This window comes from Doryrhamphus excisus, chromosome 13, assembly GCF_030265055.1.
Source record: "Doryrhamphus excisus isolate RoL2022-K1 chromosome 13, RoL_Dexc_1.0, whole genome shotgun sequence".
Lineage (NCBI taxonomy): Eukaryota > Metazoa > Chordata > Actinopteri > Syngnathiformes > Syngnathidae > Doryrhamphus > Doryrhamphus excisus.
Genome location: NC_080478.1, coordinates 6,049,636 through 6,075,317, shown reverse-complemented (window position 1 = coordinate 6,075,317; position 25,682 = coordinate 6,049,636). Strand labels below are relative to the sequence as shown.

Below are 25,682 nucleotides of genomic sequence, written 5' to 3'. Positions count from 1 at the left end.
GATGGGCTCCAGCGCCCCCGTGACCCTCGTGAGGAAAAGCGGTAGAAAATGAATGAATGAATGAATATTGTTTTACTGAAGCTATTTGACCAACATTTAGATTCTTTATTATTTATATTTATTTATATAACAAAGGCTGGGAAGACCTGGGTTCGATTCTTCGCTTGGGCATCTCTGTGTGGAGTTTACATGTTCTCTCGTGCGTGGCTGGGTTTTATTCACATTCCAAAAACATGCATGTTAGGTTAATTGGTGACTGTCCATAGGTATGAATGTGAGTGTGAATGGTTGTTTGTCTATATGTGCCCTGTGATTGGCTGGCCACCAGTCCAGGGTGTGCCCCGCCTGTCACCCAATGCTAAACATGATAATTAGTATATTTATGTGAGCATGCTCGCAAGCTGCTTCAGTTCATATTCTTGAAAATGGCAAAACATGCTAGTATGCTCATGTTAGCATGCTAGCAATGCTAACATGTTAAAGTTACCATTCTAACAACTAGCATGAGCCTATCCCAGCTGTCTTATTTGTCAGTTCAAATCTTCTATGACGATGAATAAAAAGGCAGAAATTAAATACATATTTTTTAAAACATCACATTCATTGATTAATGTTATTATAATATTATTATTATATTATTATTAATAATATGTTATTATTAAAATATTAAATAATATTTTAAAATAATATTGCATAAATATTAAAAATGAAGCCCTAATATTTTTTTTCACTACAGTGTCATCTGCTACATGAAACAAGGAACTGCCCCACTTGCCCCGAATGCAAACTGCCCATTGAACTTGCCTCAGAGGATTTATTCTTGCTTTTGGCACCTTCCTCCTCATCATCCTCCTGCTTCATGTCACCCTCTGTCTTCATCCCTTCTTTCTCATCCTTATCCTTCTTCCTCTCCTCCTCTTCCTTCTTCCTCTTTTCCTCTCGAAGCTTCCTGACTCGAGTCCTGGCCACCTGACCTCTCCGATGCGTCTGCAACACCAAGGCCGCTTTGCGTTGCTTGACGAAGCGCCTGCGCTGGATGTGCCTGCGAAGGTGCTTCTGGAGGGTGACGGTGCTGGCACGTACTCGCTTGAAGTGTTTCCTAAGCAAATACATTTTATAGCAGCAGTACAACAGACAATACTTGAAAATATGTGTTTACTTGGCTGAGAAAGTGAGCAGGTGAGCTCGTATGATCATGGCGGCCTGCCGTCGCACTTCGTCACGGTCTTTCTCCAGACGTTGCTCCAGAGACTCCTTCATAAACACCTGAAATGAAAGAGGAAAAGACGTCACAATGAGTTATGATATGCAGAGAGACAAAGGAATGCATCTTACTTTGGTCTTCCCCAGCTGCCACTCTTTCTTGGTCTTGTCATATCGGATTAGAAGATCTGTGCTTCTCTTCTTGTCGTCTCCCGCTGAAGCAACTTTCTCGTTGGAAACGATCTTGTACCTGGCAGCAAGAACAGAGAAAAAACACACATATCTTAGATCTTAGCAAGACATTTTGGACAAAGAAAACTTGGGAGAGCGCTGTGTAACTTTTTTTCGCCATTTATATGGTTTTTAATTGCAAATTATATATTACTTCACAAATAAAACAATATTTGAAATGATAAAAGAATACATAAACGTTTTTTGTAAATTCATGAAAATGTGCATTCATTTAAAAATAACTTAATCACTAGCTCATTAGCATATTAGCTTGTTAGCCAGTGGCCGTCTCGAGTCCGTGCTGCATAAGAATTGCACAACAATTAATAAATAAACTTGAAAAGTTCTCAATGGATCCGGATGACATTGTCAGGACGGTACATCATGGGACGGTAGCATGTTAGCATTGCTAGCATCCTAAATTATTATACATTTTAGTGGTAAGCATTTGGCGTCTTGAGTTTCGAATAAATTCATTTGAGGCTTACTGGTTAGCTCACTTGCTTGTTAGCATATTAGCTTGCTACCAGCACAAGAGTTGCGCAACAATTAGTAAATAAACTTGAAAATATCTCAATGGTTTTTGATGACATTGTCAGGAATTGCTGGAAATAGGATATGGACGTACTGACATCGTCTAAATCAGGGGTGTCAAACTCATTTCGCATCGTGGGCCACATACGGCCTAGGGAGATGTCAAGTGGGCCGGACCATTAAAATTATACCATACTCTGCTATAAATAACAATATCATGTCTTTCCTTTGTTTTGGTGTAAAGAAGCACAAGAACATTAGGAAAATATTGAAATTTAATGAACTATCCTTTTACAAAACATTTCATGAAACACCTCATATTTCCTTAGACAAATGTGCAATTTACTTTTATCATTCACAAATATGCATTGCAACTGATCCCACTGATTGTACAAAGGCACAAAACTTTAATTGGTACTGAAAAATATAGTAATGCACTTTAAGATTAAATGAGACTTTTAAAGAAAGGGATTTTTAAACCACTTACACATACGCATATAAAATCTAAATGTAATCCCTGCGTACACCTTACAAACTAAGGAGAGTGATTTTAAATGTGTAATGAAGAAAGTGTTCGCCTGTCCTGTAAATCTGTAAACTTCATACATGAAACATACATACACATACAATACATATATATATGCTGACTAACATTAAAGTGCACATTTTTTAAATCACCACAGTAAGGATTCATCTTCACAGAGCTGTATTCTTTCAATGCAAACAGTAAGCCGTCATATTTTTCGCTGTGATGAGTCTCGTAGCGGCGTCGAATATTATATTCCTTCAATACCGAAACTTGTTGCAAACACACCAAGCACAAAGGTTTTCCGTGCATGTCTGTAAATAAATAGGACGTGGTCCATTTTTCTTTGAAAATTCTACACTCCTTATCTACTTTTCTCCGTTTGGATAACGACATTTTGGCTAATGAGGGTGTAGCGGAGAGGTAGAGACCAAGGTATTAACAACGTCGTAACAAGCAGCAGATGGCGCATTGATACCGTCTGCTGTTTTCAGTCTGTCTCAGTGATGCGGCTTGTCTTCCACTCTGATGGAAAGAGTGCGCCCCTTAGCGGATAATCCATGAATTGCAGCGAATTAAAAATATTAATTCCATGTCTTTTATGCATTTTTTCCACTTTCAAATTATCCTGCGGGCCTGATCGAACCTCCTTGGGGGCCGTATGTTTGACACCCCTGGTCTAAATCTTTGAATTTTTTTTATAGGATTCTTTCATATTGCGAGATGGCACCATTTTTGGCATTTGTGCGTATAAGTCCACAAAAAAAAAATTCAGAGCCCATTTTTGGGCATTTAGCCTTCCCAGCAAATCATGCTAGCATATGTTAGCATTCTAGCATGTTTTGCTATTTTCATGGGTATAAACACTTACCACTATCATGCTAGGTCTTAGCATGCTAACGGTAGCATGTTAGCATTGCTAGCATCCAAAATTTTGATACATTTTAGTGGTATTTGGTGTCTGAAGTTTCTAATAAATTAATTTAAGGCTAACTGGTTAGCTCACTAGCTTCTTAACATATTAGCTTGCTAGCCAGCGGCCGTCTCGAGTCCCTGCAGCATAAGATTTGTGCAGTAATTAATAATAGGAGTGTAAAGCAGACAATGACGCTGTTATTTCATGTACAGCGGGCTCTAATAATGTTAAAAACTGTATTTAAAAAATCAGGTTGATGCCAATTTTATGAATCAAATTTTAATTAAACAGACAACTGTCACATGAAAACATGGTGAAATTGACTCATTCTTACCGCATGAAGAAGTCTTTAAAAGTTCTCCGCACAGGAAACCCGGCACGACGAATCTTTACTGTCTCCAACATTCCAGAGTACCTCAGCTGATTGAGGACGACCTCCGGGTCAAATATGTTAGGATTCTGCCAACAAAATGAACGAATCATTTCATTTAAAGCTCTAATGGATGGTGCCAAGCAGGGAAAATGGCTGACCTTTTCCATGTTGGGCTTAATGCAGCGGATAAAGAAGGGATTGGATGCACTCAGAGTGGCCATGAGCGCATGGAGGGAGTCCTGCAGGGGACAAAACACATACTTTATGAAATGTTCTTTTAGATATGAAGAGTTTGGACTATTTTTGTGCACATACTCGAAACTGGGAGCTGACGGTCGGCTTGCGTCTGGCCGTTCCCATCTTCTCCTCGTTGTTCCTGCTGCCCACCTTCTCAAACAGGTCATAGATGAAGTCCAGTCTAGAGGCCACAAAGACATGCAGATCATATTGTTATTTGGATATGTGCCCTGTGATTGGCTGGAGACCAAAGACAGCTGGGATAGGCTCCAGCATGCCCGCAACTATAGTGAGGATAGATGGGTGGATGTAAAATGGATGGATGCATTAAAAAATAAAAATAAAAACAATAAAAAAAAATTGTTTTTCATAAAATGTCAATTACATACGCTATAGAAAATACCAGACTAAAGTGTAATACAATAAATAAATATATCCCATATTTTTTTTGGTACATTTGACATAACTCGGATGATTTAAAATGTTCAGGAAAATGTCAACTTTCCTTCCAAATCTTGATTAGCATTAGCTTGTGCTGCACGTCTGCGGCTGTAACAGTCCTTACCTGCTGTCTTTAAGCATGGTTAGGATATCATCTCTGAAAGTGTCTCTGTTCTTCTCCAAAATCCCTTTGACGTCGTACAGGACCTGAGTGACACAAATATCAAGACCTTGGCCCAGATCAGGTGCAAAAGATCACGTTGAAGAGGCGAGCTCACCTCTCCGGCATAATGTTTGATACCAAACTGATGGTCAGCCAGTCTGGGTTTGACATAGTATGGATTGGTCTGTTACAACAACAAAACGTGTGAGGTGTTAGAGTAATGATTGTCTGCAACAAAATGTCAGCTTTGGAACGTGGAAAAGAAAAACTCACGGAATGTCTGCTGTGTAACTTCTCCAGGAGAGTGAAGTCTGTTCCTTTGGGGAAGCGACTCTCTTCATTCACAAGAGCCAACAGACCCAGTTTCTAAGGAATGCAGAACAGTGGCCATTGAGATGAGAGCCACCGGAATCAGGACCAACATTCACCTGGACCTAGACCTCGAACCATAACCATATCCCTAAACTCTAACCTGGAGTCCCAATCCTGACCCTGGTTGCCTAAAATCCACTCTGACTATTTGCAAGCCATATTTTCAATATGTAGCATTACATTACTGTGATCAATTGTGTGGTGAAGGCTAGCAGCTAGCCACTGTGTGTGACGAGGTGTCACTATGCAGGTAAAGTAGTTCTTCGGCTTAACAATGTTAATATTAATAATAATAATGTGGCTGTAGCATGGTTATTATGCAGGTCACATGATGTAAATGGAGCGTTGTTGCATTTTTGTCAGTTGTCAATTATGCATATACTGTATACTGTTGGGGCGGCACGGCGGTCGAGTGGTTAGCGCGCAGACCTCACAGCTAGGAGACGAGGGTTCAATTCCACCCTCAGCATGCGTGGGTTTTCTCCGGGTACTCCGGTTTCCTCCCACATTCCAAAAACATGCTAGGTTAATTGGCCACTCCAAATTGTCCATAGGTATGAATGTGAGTGTGAATGGTTGTTTGTCTATATGTGCCCTGTGATTGGCTGGCGACCAGTCCAGGGTGTACCCCGCCTCTCGCCCCAAGACAGCTGGGATAGGCTCCAGCACCCCCGCGACCCTCGTGAGGAAAAGCGGTAGAAAATGAATGAATGAATAAATACTGTTGTTGTTAGGAATAAAGTTTGTTTAAAAAATAATTATAATAAATAATAAGAATGTAGGGGCGGCACAGCGGTCTAGTGATTAGCGCGCAGACCTCACAGCTAGGAGACCAGGGTTCAATTCCACCCTCGGCCATCTCTGTGTGGAGTTTGCATGTTCTCCCCGTGCATGCGTGGGTTTTCTCCGGGTACTCCGGTTTCCTCCCACATTCCAAAAACATGCTAGGTTAATTGGCCACTCCAAATTGTCCATAGGTATGAATGTGAGTGTGAATGGTTGTTTGTCTATATGTGCCCTGTGATTGGCTGGCCACCAGTCCAGGGTGTACCCCGCGGTAGAAAATGAATGAATGAATGAATAAATACTGTTGTTGTTAGGAATAAAGTTTATTAAAAAAATAATTATAATAAATAATAAGAATGTATTCATTGGTCACTCTTCATGCTCCGTGATGGCCAGTCACACACAACAACTTGTCTGTTGGTTTGCCTGTAATTTTTTTCAGAAGGCTTTATAGGCGGAATAGTTATGTCCCATTACATGCATTCTTTTAGCTGTTTTTATATCTTTAGAACACATGGAAAAGAGAGAGACATGTGTCCATGGCTCACATGACGATTGTGAGTGATGGGCAAAATTCCCAAAAAAGGTGCAGTTTTCTTTAAACCCGAATACCGAACTCTAAATTTGACCCTAAACGCTAATGTAGAATTTATCCCTACACCCTATTAGATCCCCTCACAGTATCTCTAAAGCAGGGGTGCTCATTAAGTCGATCGCGATCTACTGGTCGATCGCGGAGGTGGTACTGGTCATTCGCTGGTCGATCGCGGCGTGACATTAAAAAAATATCATCCTAGCATCAATGCCGTCACTTGATTGATATACAGGGCAGCCATTCAGATGACAACTGAATGTTGCCCTTCGGGCGACCAATCAAATCAAACAACGTCTCTAAGTGCAGCAGAACTTACGATGTCAGCCTATCATCCATCCCCGTTACTTGATTGACATACAGGACAACCAGTCAGATGACAACTGAATTTTGACCTTTAGGTCACCGCTCAACAACGATGCAAAGTGCTAAGCTAGTCGGCGAATTGCGTCAGATTTGAAGCCCTCGCTAAAGTTTATGGTCACTAAAATGAGTGAAGGAGCTGGACCAAGTAAAAAGGCAAAAACTGGACCAAGTAAAAAGGCAAAAAACATATCACTTCCATACGGATATGGAATATTATACGGATATTATGATACGGATATTATCCATGACTGATAAACATTTGGAAGTGTGCTTGAGGCTGGCTATCAGCAGCTACTGTCCGGACTATGCATCCCTGGCTGGTTCAATTCAGTGCAAGTCATCAAAGTAAACTCAGGTAATTACAAAAAATGTTAATAGTTAATTATGTGTGTTTTGCAATATTGGCTCATTTGGTTATGTAAGGTACATCAACATACATTGTACGTACAAATAATCCTCAATACATTTGAAAATAAATAGATGTTTTGCATTTTTGTAGTGGGTAGATCATTTTGACTCGGTCATTTTAAAAGTAGCTCGCATGCTGAAAAAGTGTGAGCACCCCTGCTCTAAAGCCTAAATCTCAAACCGGACCATAAATAATTCGTTTTATGTGTTATTTTGTCTTATTATGGCTACTATGTTGGGTAATATGAGTGTAAAGATGACTATAGGGATGTTATTCCATGTTTAGAGGGTTCTAATAATGGTAAACACCATATTAAGAGGATTGTAAACAGGCCTTCTATGCCCTAAATATGAAAATATTTGTTTTGTGGAAGTTCAGAAAGCAGTATTTGATACACAGAGGCCGCTCGTATGTAGTATCCATGTTACCTTCTCTATGAGATCGAGACACTCTGCGTTATCCATCCAGTCGATGGCGTCCCACTGAACACCCTCCCTGCAACAACATGGACACAAACAACACTTTCAGGAGTTTGAAAAGAATCTTGTACTTTTTATTGGGGTCAAATTGTGTACCTGTTGTACTCAAGCTGCTCCAAGGAGAAGATGTGCTTGTTGAAGTACTCCTGGAGCTTCTCGTTGGCATAGTTGATGTTGAACTGCTCGAAGCGATTTACCTGAAGCACGCATGCACTAGTGAGTCATTTGCATATGTATATGTATATGTGTGTGTGTGTGTGTGAGAAACAAACCTCAAAGTTCTCAAAGCCAAAGATGTCCAGGATACCAATAGACTTAAAGTTTTCCTTCCCTTTAATCTTCTGGTTGATCTTAAGAATGATCCAGGAGAAACATTGGGAATATAACGCCATTGCGACCGAATCCCGGGAATCCACTGCCTGCAACGACGTATCCAAGGAAGGGTTAGGACGGGGAACAGGCAAGGAGATTGTTCCCGGTGTGTGTTAAACCACCTGCTCGATAGTGAGCGGGGAGCAAATCTCCTCCCCTCTGAGGATGATGGAGCGCTGAGTCAGCACTTCGGAGAGCTGGAAGGCATCGAGGCCCAGAAGCTCACTAGCATTGGTCACCACTGGAAGGACAAACATTTCACACTCCCTTCATGTCTGAATTCAAGGTTGATTTGTCTTGTCTTGCTGCCGACCTTGCTTGGTGGTGATCTGGGCTCCTCCTGCTGTCATGAACTCGATGTTGCCAAGCTGAAGGACACCGGACAGGAGCTTGAACATGTCTCTGATCTCCTCCTCGCTGAACTCCAGAACCTTCAGCGCCTCCTATTCAGCCATTAGAGGACAACGTCAACTGGTTACTAAGAGCATGATGCTGACTAGGACTAAATATCTTCACCAGGGGTGTTCACACTGCCATTTGTATCAACTCTCTTTTTTCCCATTTTTGCTGTTTTTTAAATTTATTTTCCACATGTCAAGTTTCTTTTTAAATAATCTTTGTACATTTTCTGTCCATACTATTATTATTTTATTCCCATAATATTTTCACTCTGTTCACATATTACATTTTTTTCCCCAAAATTGCAACGTTATTTTGTTTTGTTTGTTTCTCATATTATTATGACTTAATCCGAACCTGGGGAGACAGAGCCTTCTCCATCGCTGCCCCCACCCTCTGGAACTCTTTGCCCCATTCACTCCGTGCTTGCCCTGACCTTCCCACCTTCAAAAAACAACTCAAAACCCACCTCTTTAAATCTGTTTTTAATGTCTAACTTTTTATACCTATACCTTTTATACTGCTGTGCCCCGCCCCGCTTTTTCTCATGTTTTAACTGTGTATTAACTAATCAATGTTGGATTTGAATGTATCTTTTACTCTGTTTACTTGCTTTTATTCAACTCCATTCTTCTGTAAAGTGTCTTTGAGTATTTTGAAAAGTGCTATACAAATAAAATGTATTATTATTATTTAAAAAAATTCTCTCATATTACAAGATTATTCTCTTTTTTGTAAATAGTGTAATTTCCCGTAAAAATATTATTTTTTAAATTTATTTTCAATTTCAATGTTTTAATATCGGGCCAATAATTATCAGACATCCCTTTTTCTCTTAATATTTTTACATTATCCTTGTTAAATCACTGAAGGTTTTTGCATTCCACTTTTGCTGTTGCTGTGTTTTTTTAGTTTTCTGGATACATTTAATTTTAAAAATAAGTTGGGAGCCAATGAAAAGACAGCTATGGGCTGAAAATGGCCCTCAAGCCGCACTTTGGATACCCCTTATCTACCCTTAATCTCAAACAATCTCATGAGAGTCAACACAAAAAGCCTTTACAATCACAGCAACACCCGTTTTTAATCATTTTCATTGTAGTGCACTATTTTTTTATTAATTCTGTTTTTTATCAGGCAAGGGACCATATGTGGTTAGTTATGTGAAAAAAATAACAATATCCATTGGGTATTTTTTTGTCCAAGATGTCCTATATGATATTTGTGAAGCCCCCGGTGGGTTGTGCTGAAAATGCTAACAAACAAGTAAGAATAAATATCCTATCACCATTAGACAAATGCTCAGTGACTTAACGATAATCTGTTGCTAGGTTGCAAAGACGTTTTGCTTGATGGCAGCCATGTTTTTCAAACAATGTAATGGTAATGGTAATGGTTTTATTTCATTTGAACATGCATCAGATTACAATTGAGTGCATCCCATAATCAGTTCACAGTTCCACATGTCCAAAAGGAGTAGGAAGAAGCAAAGCTTATTAAATCCTACCCCTCCATCTGGTACTTTTACAATCAGTAACTGTTACATTTGTTCACTTCCTGCTTTCCATAATACAGTTTAAGGGTTTTTTTTAAATGCTATTTAATAATGATTCCACATACTCCTAGCATAGAAGTGTTTCAAATGTAGTTCTTCCCTGAGATCATATTTCTCCTCTCTTGTAGAGAAGTATTGGATGACATTTTTAGCTAATTGTTTTTTTTAGCCTTATGCATTATTTTAGCTGTTTCAAGATGGACTATATCAACAAGTTGAAGTATTTGTGATTTTAGAAATAAGGAGTTAGTATGTTCTCTGTAGGCGGCATTATGAATTATCCTTACTGACCTTTTTTTGCAGTACATTTAGCGAGTGAAGATTGCTTTTATAGTTATTAGCCCATATTTCCACACAATAAGTAAGATATGGTAGAACCAGAGAGCAATAAAGAGTGTGGAGTGATTTCTGATTGAGAACAAATTTTGCTTTGTTCAATACTGAAATATTTCTGGCCACCTTATGTTGTATATTTGAAATATGAGGTTTCCAGCTCATATTTTCATCTATTGTGATCCCCAGAATTTATTTTCGTTCACCCTTTCAATGTCCACACCGTCTATTTGTATTTGCTGGTGCGTGTCCTTTCTGCTGTTACCAAACAGCATGATTTTAGTTTTACTTAGGTTCCAGGACAATCTATTATCATCAAACCATCTTTTTAGTGGGACCATTTCTTCTCTGACCTTTCTAATGATTTCGTCTGTACTCCCTCCAGAACAAAAAGCAGTGGTATCATCCGCAAATAATACCAGTCTTTCGTAACTTTGGAGATATCATTGATGTACAAGTTGAACAGTTTTGGCCCCAGTATTGACCCCTGGGGACCTCCGCACGTAATATATGAACTTGCTCAAATTTTAAACACACACGCTTGTCAGTCCCCTAAACGTGTGCATCAAATTTTCTGCGATTCGACTAAACACCGTCTGTATGGTGCAGCGCCATACTGTCGGTAAATCCCATTTTGTTTGTTCCTTTCGTCCTTTTCCTGATTTCGGAGTCTCCACAGCGGATACTGATTTTGGCTTGAACACTTTATATTCCGGATGCCCTTCCTGATGAATACCAAAGATGCTTACTAACTCAGAAGTCCTGAATGCTCACCACTACACCACGTGTGGGTAAATCCCATAAACAGCATATTTGATGGTAGGATAATCAAAATGATTAATAAGAGTGTCCCACTTACCATAACGCTGTTAAACAGCTCTTTGTCGTTCAGACTCTTGTCCTTGAGACAACCTGACTGGCTGAGGTAATGGAAAGACTCGGCCGGATCCTCCAGGAAGTAGAGACCTGACACATCCAGACATGAACCCCCATCAGAGCACTGCACCAAAATGTCAGATGTGACTCATTCAACCACGCGTACTTTTATGCTCTTTGTTAGCTCCCGCCAAGAGCGCGTAGAAGATGTGGTAGTTGCGTTCTCCGGGGTTCTGTCGCACCACTCGATTCTGCAGAGAATGAACACGGTCATTGAAGGTTCTGATGAACAAAAGTCAAGTATCGGAGAAAACTTTGCTCACCTTTTCTAGTAAATCTGACACAAAGAGAGTCAAGGAAAGCCAACAACAATCTGGTTCAAGTTCATTCATTCATTTTCTACCGCTTTTTCCTCACAAGGGTGGCGGGGGTGCTGGAGCCTATCCCAGCTGTTTTTTGGGAGAGAGGCGGGGTACACCCTGGACTGGTGGCCAGCCAATCACAGGGCACATATAGACAAACAACCATTCACACTCACATTCATACCTATGGACAATTCGGAGTGGCCAATTAACCTAGCATGTTTTTGGACGGGGAGAACATGCAAACTCCACACGGAGATGGTAAGGGTGGAATTGAACCCTGGTCTCCAAGCTGTGAGGTCTGCGCACTAACCACTCGGCCGCCGTGCCGCCCCTCTGGTTCAAGTTGAAGCCCGAAATTGCTCTTATTATAGCCAGGATGTAGTCATTCATTCATTGTAAACTAGATCACTTTTTAAACTGAATAATGATTTAAAGTGCATGAGAAAGTGGAAAGGAAACCACAGCTCTCTTTGGCTCCATGGTCATTTTCAACAAGTACTGTATATCACACTACACAGCGGCAACAGTGACAATGTTGTAATAATGTTATAGAGCAAACTGCCCAGTCAGCATTAATAGCACTGATGAATTCACCAGTACACCAGTATGGCAAGTATAACATTTTAAAGCGCATGCAGAGGTAGATGCTGACCACTCACAATGCCTCAAATGCAGCGACTGCCATCTTGCGGGGTACTACATCAAATACTACATTAGGCTCAAACGTCACCACCTGGCAGGTTAGATCGGTGGTGTGCCGTCAGGGCCAGCAAAGCCTCGTCTGCGGGCCTAACCATTACCAGAAGCACTGACCCACATTCGGTCATTCATTCATTTTCTACCGCTTATCCTCACGAGGGTCGCGGGGGTGCTGGAGCCTATCCCAGCTGTCTTGGGGCGAGAGGCGGGGTACACCCTGGACTGGTGGCCAGCCAATCACAGGGCACATATAGACAAACAACCATTCACACTCACATTCATACCTATGGACAATTTGGAGTCATTAATGTACCTAGCATGTTTTTGGAATTGGAGTATTCATTCATTCATTTTCTACCGCTTTTTCCTCACGAGGGTCGCGGGGGTGCTGGAGCCTATCCCAGCTGTCTTTTTGGGGCGAGAGGCGGGGTACACCCTGGACTGGTGGCCAGCCAATCACAGGGCACATATAGACAAACAACCATTCACACTCACATTCATACCTATGGACAATTTGGAGTGGCCAATTAACCTAGCATGTTTTTGGAATGTGGGAGGAAACCGGAGTACCCGGAGAAAACCCACGCATGCACGGGGAGAACATGCAAACTCCACACAGAGATGCTCGAGGGTGGAATCGAGCTTGGGTGTGCAAAATTATATTATTTTATGCTTTTTTTATTTAACCCACAAGGCATGCTGGGAAGTATACACACACAATTCCACAACAAGAACATACTGGGTTGTTTTTAAAAGGCACAGATGGATACATTTGCGATTTTGCAGGATTTTTGAGAATAAGGCTTGTGTGCATGAATGAATGCATAGCCGTAACATGCGTGTCTTTTTCACTCATAGTGGATGTCAGCGGGAAAGACGGAGGCGTCCATCTACCAACAGGCAGAGGACGGCCATTCACACTCACATTCATACCTATGGACAATTTGGAGTCGGCAATTAACCTAGCATGTTTTTGGAATGTGGGAGGAAACCGGAGTACCCGGAGAAAACCCACGGGGAGAACATGCAAACTCCACACAGAGATAGCCAAGGGTGGAATTGAACCCTGTTCTCCTAGCTGTGAGGTCTGCACGCTAACCACTCGACCACCGTGCCACCCGGAATTGGAGTGTATTTATTTCTATTTTGAGCGAGGATACAATCGATGACGCAGCCTCCTTGGATGTTGCCGCTCTCAGAGAAGTGAAGCTGGATGAATTTCCCAAAGCGACTCGAGTTGTTGTTGTAAACAGTCTTGGCATTCCCGAAGGCTTCCATGATAGGACTGCAAAGACACAGGTTTGTGGTTGTGTGTTTGTCTTTGACACAGGACAATCTTTCAGAAACAATTGTGCTCCGACTCTTAGAGATTTAAAAATAATAGAACAGGGGTGCTCATTAAGTCGATCGCGTTCTACCGGTCGATCGCGGAGGTGGTACTGGTCGATCGCTGGTCGATCGCGGCGTGACATTAAAAAAATATCATCCTAGCATCAATGCCGTCACTTGATTGATATACAGGGCAGCCATTCAGATGACAACTGAATGTTGCCCTTCGGGCGACCAATCAAATCAAACAACGTCTCTAAGTGCAGCAGAACTTACGATGTCAGCCTCTCATCCATCCCCGTTACTTGATTGACATACAGGACAACCAGTCAGATGACAACTGAATTTTGACCTTTAGGTCACCGCTCATGCGTAAACAACGATGCAAAGTGCTAAGCTAGTCGGCGAATTGCGTCAGATTTGAAGCCCTCGCTAAAGTTTATGGTCACTAAAATGAGTGAAGGAGCTGGACCAAGTAAAAAGGCAAAAACTGGACCAAGTAAAAAGGCAAAAAACATATCACTTCCATACGGATATGGAATATTATACGGATATTATGATACGGATATTATCCATGACTGATAAACATTTGGAAGTGTGCTTGAGGCTGGCTATCAGCAGCTACTGTCCGGACTATGCATCCCTGGCTGGTTCAATTCAGTGCAAGTCATCAAAGTAAACTCAGGTAATTACAAAAAATGTTAATAGTTAATTATGTGTGTTTTGCAATATTGGCTCATTTGGTTATGTAAGGTACATCAACATACATTGTACGTACAAATAATCCTCAATACATTTGACAATAAATAGATGTTTTGCATTTTTGTAGTGGGTAGATCATTTTGACTCGGTCATTTTAAAAGTAGCTCGCATGCTGAAAAAGTGTGAGCACCCCTGTAATAGCATTTTGTGTTATTTTTGCACCTGCTCTGCACAATGGCCTGCTCTACTCGTGTGGTTCTCTCTGATGGCGGCGTCCCGGCAGAGTTTTGGCTCATCACCGACAGGAACTGGAGCAACAGTTTGGTGCTTTCTGTCTTCCCGGCTCCAGACTCACCACTGAAACACACACACACACACACACACATTAATATTGAGCTTTCCAATCTCCAATCCCATGCTGCTACGCTAACTGGATCCAACCTGATGAGGACACACTGGCTGTCATGGCGTTTCCAGATGCAGCGGTAGCATTCGTTGGCGATGGCAAAGATGTGAGGTGGGAGCTCCCCCAGCTGGTGCTTGGAGTACAATTCCACCCTTTCCGGGTCATACAGACCTGAGATCTGTTTGTAGGGGTTGACGGCAGCCAGGATGCTACCGATATTTGTCTACAAAAAACAATAAGAGGACTTGATTTGATTTATTATAACTTTGAGTAAAATGCATCGAAATGTTAATCATTTGTACCAGGAGAACACAAACAACTCAATTATCCCGGAATATCATCATGCTACACCACTTAGCTAATGACTGCCATGTGATGTGACTTAGTTGCCATGGTTACAGCATCCACATTGATAGAATGCATTAGCCTTAATTGACTGGGAGCATCATTAGAGACAACTACAGTCCAAGAACTGGCTTGCACCCAATCATTAACTTTAGCTTATGTGTTGTGCTTTTTCTTTGGCTTTTTTTTGCAACACCTATTCCTTAAAGCATAAACACAGGAAGGTGTGCTGTAAGTGGACTCAATGCTGTGGATTCAATGCTGATTCATTCATTCCTTTGCATAACAGTCATCCCTTTCAATATTGCCATTTTTCATAAATTAATTAAAATTAATGATGGCTGTTATTATTAATGATATTGTATTATTATTCAAAACATATTGAAATAAAAGTGATATGTAATGACACAAAACACTGACAAATTAACTTACGTGACATTATCTTAACACTGCATGATGTCACAGAGTCATAAAACATAAAGCTAAACAAAGTTCTCTTCCCATTACGTATTGAAGAGGTCATTTTTTGGCCTCTCGTGTTTAGAAGAAATACATTTGTAAGCTCTAAGTCGTTAGCTCACTAGCTAGAGGCCGTCTTGAGTCCCTGCAGCATAAATGTTGCGTAATGTGGTGGAAACATCGAATAATAGGAGTGTAAAGGTGACTATAGGGGTGTTATTTCATGTCTACAGGACTCTAATAATGTTTAAAAAACATATTTAGAAAGTCATAACTTGTCATGTTAAAATGTTTCTGTACAGTTAATCAAGATTCTATGAATGATTCTATGATTATACTGTTAGCATTTGCCCCAGTTAGCATGTTTTACGCCAACGCTTTGCCTCGGTTTATGTACATTTTCCAGTTAACGGACAATACAGCACATGTCTTAGTAGTGTTATTATGTAATATGGCCTGCTGTGTTCGTCACATATTTCATCACGCTATGCCCTTTGGTAGCTAGCTCGTTAAACAAAATGGCAGCCGGAATATGTTAACTACATGTAAAATGTATTCATTGTAAAACTGGTTTGTGTTAACAATTTTGGCTTTGTGGAACTGATTAATTTGTTTAACGTGATTTCTTATTGGAAAAAATGATTTGGTTAGCATCTATTTCGGTTATAGTCGGGCCATCTGGATGCTAACCAAGGTTCCAATGTATTCCACATGAATTCCTATTGGGGCAGGGGGTATCGGAAGAGGTCGTTCTTACGTAAATGTGATCTTTCTGGTAGCGCTGGTACAGGTTGTGCATGATGGCCGCCTCGTGCAGCTCGGCCAGCGACGACATGTCCTCCACGCCGTCAATGCTGGACTGGTGCATGGCATACACACGCTCCCTGGTGACCTCAGCCTGCTGCAGGTACAGCACCTGCAAGTACGCAAAGAGCCAATACATTAGGTACAGAGCTGCACAATGTACTGGAAGTTGATACGTTAGTTTGTGATGGGTCCACATCACAAAATGCTTATTATCACTGCCTGACACCGTTTTCATTTTAAAGGTCGCTTATTCAACTTGTCCGCAAATAGAAACGGCCTTTAAAAGCACGGATTGTTGATATGTCAGCTCAGTGTGTGTGCATAAGTGTGTGTGTGTGTGTGTGTGTGTGTGTGTGTGTGTGTGCCCATTGTCAGGGCAAGCTCTTGGCACTCTCCCATCTTAAATATTTTACAGAAAATAAATAACATAACCCAGTGCTAATAATAAATATATATAATAAATGTTTCTTGTGGGCGGCACGGCGGGCGAGTGGTTAGCGCGCAGACCTCACAGCTAGGAGACCAGGGTTCAATTCCATCCCTCGGCCATCTCTGTGTGGAGTTTGCATGTTCTCCCCGTGCATGCGTGGGTTTTCTCCGGGTACTCCGGTTTCCTCCCACATTCCAAAAACATGCTAGGTTAATTGGCCACTCCAAATTGTCCATAGGTATGAATGTGAGTGTGAATGGTTGTTTGTCTATATGTGCCCTGTGATTGGCTGGCCACCAGTCCAGGGTGTACCCCGCCTCTCGCCCCAAGACAGCTGGGATAGGCTCCAGCACCCCCGCGACCCTCGTGAGGAAAAACGGTAAAAAATGAATGAATGAATAAACTGTAATATGGAAAGCAGGAAGTGAACAAATGTAACAGTTAGTGATTGTAAAAGTACCAGATGGAGGGGTAGGATTTAATAAGCTTTGCTTCTTCCTACTCCTTTTGGACATGTGGAACTGTGAACTGATTATGGGATGCACTCAATTGTAATCTGATGCATGTTCAAATGAAATAAAACCATTACCATAAATTCATATAATAAATGTTTCTTGTTGACTAGTATTAACTGTAGTACACTGTAATAAACTCTGATTATATTATTTACTGTATTTTGTTTTTATTTATAAAATGCAATAAAATACAAGGACGCACGGTGGATGAATGGTTGAAATGTAGGCCACACGGTCTGGAGATCGGGAAGGCCTGGGTTCGATTCTCCACTTAGACATCTCAGTGTGGAGTTTGCATGTTCTCCCCGTGCATGCGTGGGTTTTCTCCGGGTACTCCGGTTTCCTCCCACATTCCAAAAACATGCTAGGTTAATTAGCCACTCCAAATTGTCCATAGGTATGAATGTGAGTGTGAATGGTTGTTTGTCTATATGAGCCCTGGTGACCAGTCAAGGGTGCCTCAAATTCTGACCTTTGTACGGATGTTTTCATGTACACATCGACGACGTGACAAAGTCTGTGATGCAAAAGGAGGCCTCTTTTATTTTTTAATGCAGCTCTTTTCCTTCAAAAGCTCTCTGATGTTTGAATCTGCTTTACATGATTCAGGAGGCCAGGCAAGAAGTCACGTGACTTGGCGCGTTAGACCAGAGAGCGATATATGCAGAATGAGAAAAGAGAGTGCGAGAGGAGAGCCCTCGGTACAGTGACCTACATATATTCTCTCCAGCAGCTCAGCATACACAATCACGTACAGTAATAATCGGCATGTTTTACCTGCAGTTCTACTGACTACTGATACATACTGATCCATAGCAACATGCTGTGATTATTATATGCAGTGTAAAGTGTAAAAAGAAGCTAACCACTCACTCTACCTTACATTGATTTCAATATTCTGAACAGTCATGCCAATGTAAAAAGAAGTACTGCGACACAACTTGTGTTGCTTTTTTTTGGTCATATTTTTCATATTTTTCATAGTGTAAAAAAACTCAAAAACAAAACAACGCACTGTAGTGGTAGGTTACCGGGACATAATTCACCCCGGAACGATCGATAGGGGACAGGGGCAAGGGACGGGGGTTTTTCCGCTTCCTGTTGTGGTTGAGAGACAGGGCTTTCATGTCTCACGTAGCAAAGAGTGCAGGTTAATGTTCATTCATTCATTTTCTACTGCTTTTCCTCACCAGGGTCGCGGGGGTGCTGGAGCCTATCCCAGCTGTCTTCGGGCGAGAGGCAGGGTACACCCTGGACTGGTGGCCAGCCAATCACAGGGCACATATAGACAAACAACCATTCACACTCACATTCATACCTATGGACAATTTGGAGTGGCCAATTAACCTAGCATGTTTTTGGAATGTGGGAGGAAACCGGAGTACCCGGAGAAAACCCACGCATGCACGGGGAGAACATGCAAACTCCACACAGAGATGGCCGAGGGTGGAATTGAACCCTGGTCTCCTAGCTGTGAGGTCTGCGCGCTAACCCCTAGACCACCGTGCCGCCCTGCAGGTTAATGTTTGCAAGAAAAATAAAGTTTTCTCCAAAATTTGACACTCCGACTCCAGTTCTTCGGCGCTTCACCGGTGACCCCGACGTGATCACCAGTGAAGCGCCGTGAAGAACTGGAGTCGGTCGAGACGGTCGAGACCCAACCTCGGCGCTTCAGCGCGCCTTTTTAACATTTTTCAACTGTCATACAAGTGTAAAAAGAACCTAAGCAACTCTACTTTACATGCAGTGTAAAGTAAAATTCTTAACGGTCATACAAGTGTCAAATTTTTTTGATTGACACAAGTGTAAAAAGATGCTAGGTACTCTAAAACAAACAAACAAAAAAACACTGACACAGTTTTTAACATTCTTAACAGTCTTCAAAGTGTAAACAGAAGCTAACCACATAAAAGAAACAACAACAAAACATGCACTCCAGCATTCAACCGTCAATTGTAAAAATAAGTACTGCAGCATGACTTGTGCTGCATTTTTAAAAAAACATTTTTCACTGTGACACAAGTTTAAGAAAGATGGTAACACTCTACCTGACACTCTTTTTAATATTCTATAATAAGTTAGTCACTGTTACACAAAAACACAAGCATTGTAACATTCTTGACAGTTATGCAAGTGTAAAAATAAGTACTGGAATATGATGTGATACTTTTCATTGTACCACAAATAGGCCACACAGCTAGGAGACCAGATCATGTAATCGCCAGAAAATGGTAGCACTGACAAAACATCCAGTCAGGTGAGCTTATTATGGACACTATACTCGTGTAATGGTCTCCAACATGCGTATTTGTGTAATGTTGAAGTACTGAAATTATTTATTGCTTGAGCCTCTCACATTGGTAGAGATGTTATTTGTTTGAATGTTTGGAGAGCGGGCGGCACGGTGTTCTAGTGGTTAGCGCGCAGACCTCACAGCTAGGAGACCAGGGTTCAATTCCACCCTCGGCCATCTCTGTGTGGAGTTTGCATGTTCTCCCCGTGCATGCGTGGGTTTTCTCCGGGTACTCCGGTTTCCTCCCACATTCCAAAAACATGCTAGGTTAATTGGCCACTCCAAATTGTCCATAGGTATGAATGTGAGTGTGAATGGTTGTTTGTCTATATGTGCCCTGTGATTGGCTGGCCACCAGTCCAGGGTGTACCCCGCCTCTCGCCCAAAGACAGCTGGGATAGGCTCCAGCACCCCTGCGACCCTCGTGAGGAAAAGCGGTAGAAAACGAATGAAAGAATAAAGTAACGTACACACTTTCATGATGAGCCAAAGACACACTACACACAGGAATCAACAAAGAAACCAAAGCAAACATGATGCTCACTAGAACAACATTTAGTCATAGTTAGCTTAGATACTGATATTAGCACCGATGAACAAGGGAGCCTAACTTTGTGAAAAGGGTGCCCAGCATCAACCTTGTGAAAAGAAAATGGTGGATGAGGCTCAAGAAGGCTCAGAGTATGTATGAATCGCTTGACTCTCTTATGTCCCTTTACATGCCATTTAGGGTATGCTATGGTTATCGTCGCACTTGGTTATCGTGGCATGACACACGGGGAAAAAAAAACAAAAACAAAAGCCAAAGAAAAAGCAAAAAAACAATAAAACTGGTCGGTCCCTATTAAATGAATTGTGTGTCTTCAGCAGTGAGGTGGATAATAAAATCTTTCACATGCCATTGTGCACACATTCTCGCTTCAAGGGGAAAGTGTGGGTGTGCGTGTGTGTTGGGTGGCCACGGGGAGGGGGGTGCTGTCTTTTTTTAGCATGAAGGCAAAATGTGTGCGGGTGTGTTTTTGTAAATGTGTGTTTTTGTGTCAAATTCAAAGAGTGAGTAAGCGCATGCACACGTGTCTTCCATGGACATTGAAATGATGAAGGGGACCAATGTGGGTCACTAAACTTAACACAACAGAAAAACACACATTTGGGTACCTTTTTTTTTTAGACAGTCACATTTATGGACTTGATATTGTGTGTTTGCACGTGTGTGTGTGTGTGTGTATGTGTGTGTGTGTGCAAGTCCTCCCCGCAGCATGCTCCCTGCTCCAGTGAGCTCTCACTGCAGCTTTCACGCTAGCTACAGAAATCCAGGTCATGTAACATCTCATCGCTAACATAGTCATTGTGTGTGTGTGTGTGTGTGTGTGTGTGTGTGTGTGTGTGTGTGACTGAAATAAAGTCAAACACACAGGTGTTTGTCTGCCGTTGTTGCTTGGATCTATTTCTCGTGTCACTAGACTGCTGTATGAAAAGTACAAAGGTGTATTAGGGACACAACAACAAGTTGTTACAGTAGTATGTTCTTAAGAAAAATACTGTTGCATATTCTTGAGAAAAGAGCCTCATAAGAAAAAACCCTTATGGGAATATAGTAAAAAAAAAAAGTCGAAACATTTTATTTATTTTACGATGATACGTACATTGTTTTTGGTTGCAGACACATCGCTTTTTAAGGGAAAAAAGTTGTAATATGAGAATAACATGGATTTTTTTTTTAGAAAAACATCTATATCTGCAAGAAAAAATATCTAGTCTTACAAACATTAAGTTGTTTTTCTTGTAGAATTTTTGTAGAATTGTTTTTCTAATTGTTTACCTTATTTTTATGGGAAAAAGTCCAAATTTTTACAATAATTTTTAAATAATTAGGTTCTTTTTTGGGAAATAATAATGTTACTGTTAAGGAAAATGTCATGATATTATGACAATAAAGATTTTTGTTCAACTTTGTTTAAAAGAAAAAAATATTTTGAATTGAATTATTTTGAGTACATTTTTAGGACAATTAAGTTTAACCAAAATGTCACAAATGTTAAAAATGAACTGATGATATTATGGCAATAAAGGTGTTTTCAAAACAGTTAACAAATTTTTTGTTGCATTATTTTCTAGGCAAAAAATTTCTGAAGTCATAGTATTATGACAATGAGTCTTTTTAAAACTTAATTTAAAATACAAAAAGCTTTTTCCAGGATTAATATTTTTACAAAAAAAGTCACGTTATTATTATTATTACTGGAGAAAAAAATATTGTCAGCTTTAAAAAATAATTATGTCATAGTATGATATTAAAGGTATTTTTAAAACTCATGCTTTAGTTTAAAAAAGGTAAAATATTTTGGGAATGAACTTATATTTGAGAAAAATTATTGTCATCAGGAGAAAAATGAAGTCATAGTAATATGACAATAAGTTTTTTTAAATAATTTTTTTCTAAGATTAATTTCATATTTTTACAGAAAAGTTTTTTTACTAAAACTAAGTTGTTATTATTATTGTTATTATTATTGTTATTATTATTATTATTATTATTATTATTATTATTATTATTATTATTATTATTATTATTATTATTATTATTATTATTATTATTATTATTATTATTATTATTATTATTATTATTATTATTATTTTATTATTGTTATTATTATTATCATTATTATTAGCTTATTTATTGCATATATATATCTTTTTGTCTTTTCAGTGTAGCCCCCAGTGTTTGATGAAAGCGAAGTCTGTGGTGGTATCCATGGCAACCACATTGAGAACCCCCCTCATGAGAAACCTCTATGATGACCTAAATATAGAACTACAATTATGAGGAAGTTGTTCAAAAGAAGAGGGACACACTTTTTTTTGAGCCCAAGTAGACAGGAACTACAGGGGGTGTACAAAACATTTGGCACACCCGCACCAGCTATCCATATATTCACCCGTTTCATATATGACTTCGACTGATGAACTGGAGCCTACCCTAGCAATCCCACCGCGTTCAAAGGCAGAAAACCTTTTTGTCTTTGCCATCAAGAGATGAATTCACGTCACAAAGCCAAGAATTTGTCTTTTAAAGACTGTGCTCTTCAACTTTTGAGCAGCAACCTAAAACAACCTATTTCACTTTAATGCTGACTCAAAATGATTTTTGTCTTCTTTTTGCATTTTGAAGCTGTATAGTACTAGTATAGTACAAAATCATATGAAGCTTACGTATATTGACTTGTTTTCTCATGTTATAATGCACAGAAAAGGGAAAGAAATATATGTTCATGTTTCACATAAGGATTGTGAATGATGGGCAAAATTCCCAAAAAAGTGCAGTTTTTTGATCAGAGGTGTACAAAAATGTAGGGTAAAAAGTCATAATTACCAGATGAAAATTTACTAAAATGTCAATAAAAACAACAGCATACATGGGAAAAAGTAACAAAGTTGATACTGAAGTTGATCATTGATACTGATAATAGGCTTTTTAACCTATATCAGTTCAGATGAAGTTTTCTTGAAATATACGTATAGAACTTCTTAGCATATTCATTCATTCATTTTCTACCGCTTTTCCTCACGAGGGTCTCAGGGGTGCTGGATCCCGATCCCAGCTGTCTTCGGGCGAGAGGCGGGGTACACCCTGGACTGGTGGCCAGCCAATCACAGGGCACATATAGACAAACAACCATTCACACTCACATTCATACCTATGGACAATTTGGAGTGGCCAATTAACCTAGCATGTTTTTGGAATGTGGGAGGAAACCGGAGTACCCGGAGAAAACCCACGCATGCACGGGGAGAACATGCAAACTCCACACAGAGATGCCCGAGGGTGGGATTGAACCCTGGTCTCCTAGCTGTGAGGTCTGCACGCTAACCCCTAGACCACCGTGCCGCCCCGCTAGGTTAATTGGTGACTCCAAATTGTCCATAGGTATGAATGTGAGTGTGAATGGTTGTTTGCCTATATGTGCCCTGTGATTGGCTGGCCACCAGTTCAGCTAAGATAGCTGGGGTAGGCTCCAGCACCCCCCTGCGACCCTTGTGAGGAAAAGCGGTAGAAAATGAATGAATGAATGCAACACTTAAAATGTCCTTTTCATGCAATGCGGCGAGATGCCTTTTCACTTCCTGGTTGGGAGAGATGCAGACCGAGCTCTTATAAAATGCTCATTTAAAACTGCCCCAAACATGCTCTCTACTGTAAAAACGTCCAAGATGTATCAATATGTCTTTGGTAGCGAATGAGTTAAGGACAACTGTCTTAGCGTGATAGCAGGGATCTACTGTACATGATAAAAATATGAAGAGATTATAGCAGCAGAGCGTCACTGTATAGTACGAGAAAGAAATAAGGGGAGTGATAGACTTGATTTAGAATGTTCTAGAACAGGGGTGCTCATTAAGTCGATCGCGATCTACCGGTCAATCGCGGAGGTGGTACTGGTTGATCGCTGGTCGATCGCGGCGTGACATTAAAAAAATATCATCCCAGCATCAATGCCGTCACTTGATTGATATACAGGGCAGCCATTCAGATGACAACTGAATGTTGCCCTTCGGGCGACCAATCAAATCAAACAACGTCTCTAAGTGCAGCAGAACTTACGATGTCAGCCTATCATCCATCCCCGTTACTTGATTGACATACAGGACAACCAGTCAGATGACAACTGAATTTTGACCTTTAGGTCACCGCTCATGCGTAAACAACGATGCAAAGTGCTAAGCTAGTCGGCGAATTGCGTCAGATTTGAAGCCCTCGCTAAAGTTTATGGTCACTAAAATGAGTGAAGGAGCTGGACCAAGTAAAAAGGCAAAAAACATATCACTTCCATACGGATATGGAATATTATACGGATATTATGATACGGATATTATCCATGACTGATAAACATTTGGAAGTGTGCTTGAGGCTGGCTATCAGCAGCTACTGTCCGGACTATGCATCCCTGGCTGGTTCAATTCAGTGCAAGTCATCAAAGTAAACTCAGGTAATTACAAAAAATGTTAATAGTTAATTATGTGTGTTTTGCAATATTGGCTCATTTGGTTATGTAAGGTACATCAACATACATTGTACGTACAAATAATCCTCAATACATTTGACAATAAATAGATGTTTTGCATTTTTGTAGTGGGTAGATCATTTTGACTCGGTCATTTTAAAAGTAGCTCGCATGCTGAAAAAGTGTGAGCACCCCTGATTTAGAATGTTCTAGAAGACATCTCGCAAAGTCTTCCAACTCTAAAGTGTGACAGTGTAGCGGTGTGGCATGGTTTCAACGTTAAGTCGTCCATGGTGATGATTCTCCATCAAATATTCAGCGCTTCCAGCCGGGCTGGTATAAAAGCAGGGGAACGTGGAGGAGTGGGGGCGGCGCAAATTAAGCGCATTCATACTCCAGAGTAACAAGGATGTTTGATGCTTTCCGAGCACCTCTATTTCGGGACCAGGCAGGGATGCCGAGGCAGCTTAGTATCTAAAAAGGATGCTGTGAAGATGCTACAGTAAACATACATTTGTCGTACAAGAAGATGTGAATGTACTTTGAGGGGACGATCCAGACTCTTGGCTGCCGTCTATGATTAGCTGCCAACTGGAGCACATGTGTGTATGTGTGTATGTGTGTATGTGTGTATGCGTGTGTGTGTCCAAATCCAAAGTGCACATCCCTTGCCGGGTTGTACAGATTAGATGAGCACACACACGCTCATGGTCTTAATGAGATTTTATAACATTCAATGACATTATTTTGGCAAAGGGTGTGCTATTAAAAGGCTGGGGTTTGTACGTCGGCCTAGAAGGGCTAAAGGCAATTTGGATTTGTTTTGTTTTTTAACCGACATCCAATAAAGTTGTCATCTAACACCCCTCTAGAGGTCTATGTGTGTCAAAGGAATACAATAGAGCTGCTATTCACGTCAGTGACGTGCAGCATTATCATTTACGCAAGTGAAACAGACACGACATTTTAAAGCGCATGCAGAGCTGGACAGAGCTGGTGTGAAGCGGCATGATACTTCCAATACTGCCATTTTGTGGTGTTCATAAAACCAACATCAGAAGGTTGCCCACAGCCACAGCTGTTAATGCTGATGTTTGTCAACACCAAAAAAACAGTTGGGAAACAGTCCCACTAAAGTTGTATTTTTTCAATAATGTTATGAGAAT

The 25,682-nt window shown here is 40.6% G+C and overlaps 1 protein-coding gene across 4 annotated transcripts in view; it reads right to left on the bottom strand.

The window, feature by feature from the left end:
- myo10l1 (myosin X, like 1) overlaps positions 1-25,682 on the bottom strand; it is a 65,248-nt gene that overhangs the window by 16,550 nt on the left and 23,016 nt on the right. For all 4 annotated transcript variants that reach the window (XM_058091441.1, XM_058091442.1, XM_058091443.1 and 1 more), the window contains exons 3-23: positions 16,226-16,384; positions 14,700-14,887; positions 14,481-14,615; positions 13,388-13,512; positions 11,487-11,500; positions 11,330-11,414; positions 11,147-11,253; positions 8,314-8,443; positions 8,123-8,241; positions 7,901-8,047; positions 7,725-7,825; positions 7,578-7,644; positions 4,898-4,990; positions 4,740-4,808; positions 4,586-4,668; positions 4,099-4,201; positions 3,942-4,022; positions 3,745-3,869; positions 1,336-1,453; positions 1,160-1,266; positions 805-1,099 (exon numbers count right to left, since the gene is read on the bottom strand). In XM_058091441.1, the coding sequence (XP_057947424.1) occupies positions 805-1,099; positions 1,160-1,266; positions 1,336-1,453; positions 3,745-3,869; positions 3,942-4,022; positions 4,099-4,201; positions 4,586-4,668; positions 4,740-4,808; positions 4,898-4,990; positions 7,578-7,644; positions 7,725-7,825; positions 7,901-8,047; positions 8,123-8,241; positions 8,314-8,443; positions 11,147-11,253; positions 11,330-11,414; positions 11,487-11,500; positions 13,388-13,512; positions 14,481-14,615; positions 14,700-14,887; positions 16,226-16,384 (2,451 nt within the window). The remainder of the gene's footprint in view (positions 1-804; positions 1,100-1,159; positions 1,267-1,335; positions 1,454-3,744; positions 3,870-3,941; positions 4,023-4,098; positions 4,202-4,585; positions 4,669-4,739; positions 4,809-4,897; positions 4,991-7,577; positions 7,645-7,724; positions 7,826-7,900; positions 8,048-8,122; positions 8,242-8,313; positions 8,444-11,146; positions 11,254-11,329; positions 11,415-11,486; positions 11,501-13,387; positions 13,513-14,480; positions 14,616-14,699; positions 14,888-16,225; positions 16,385-25,682) is intronic.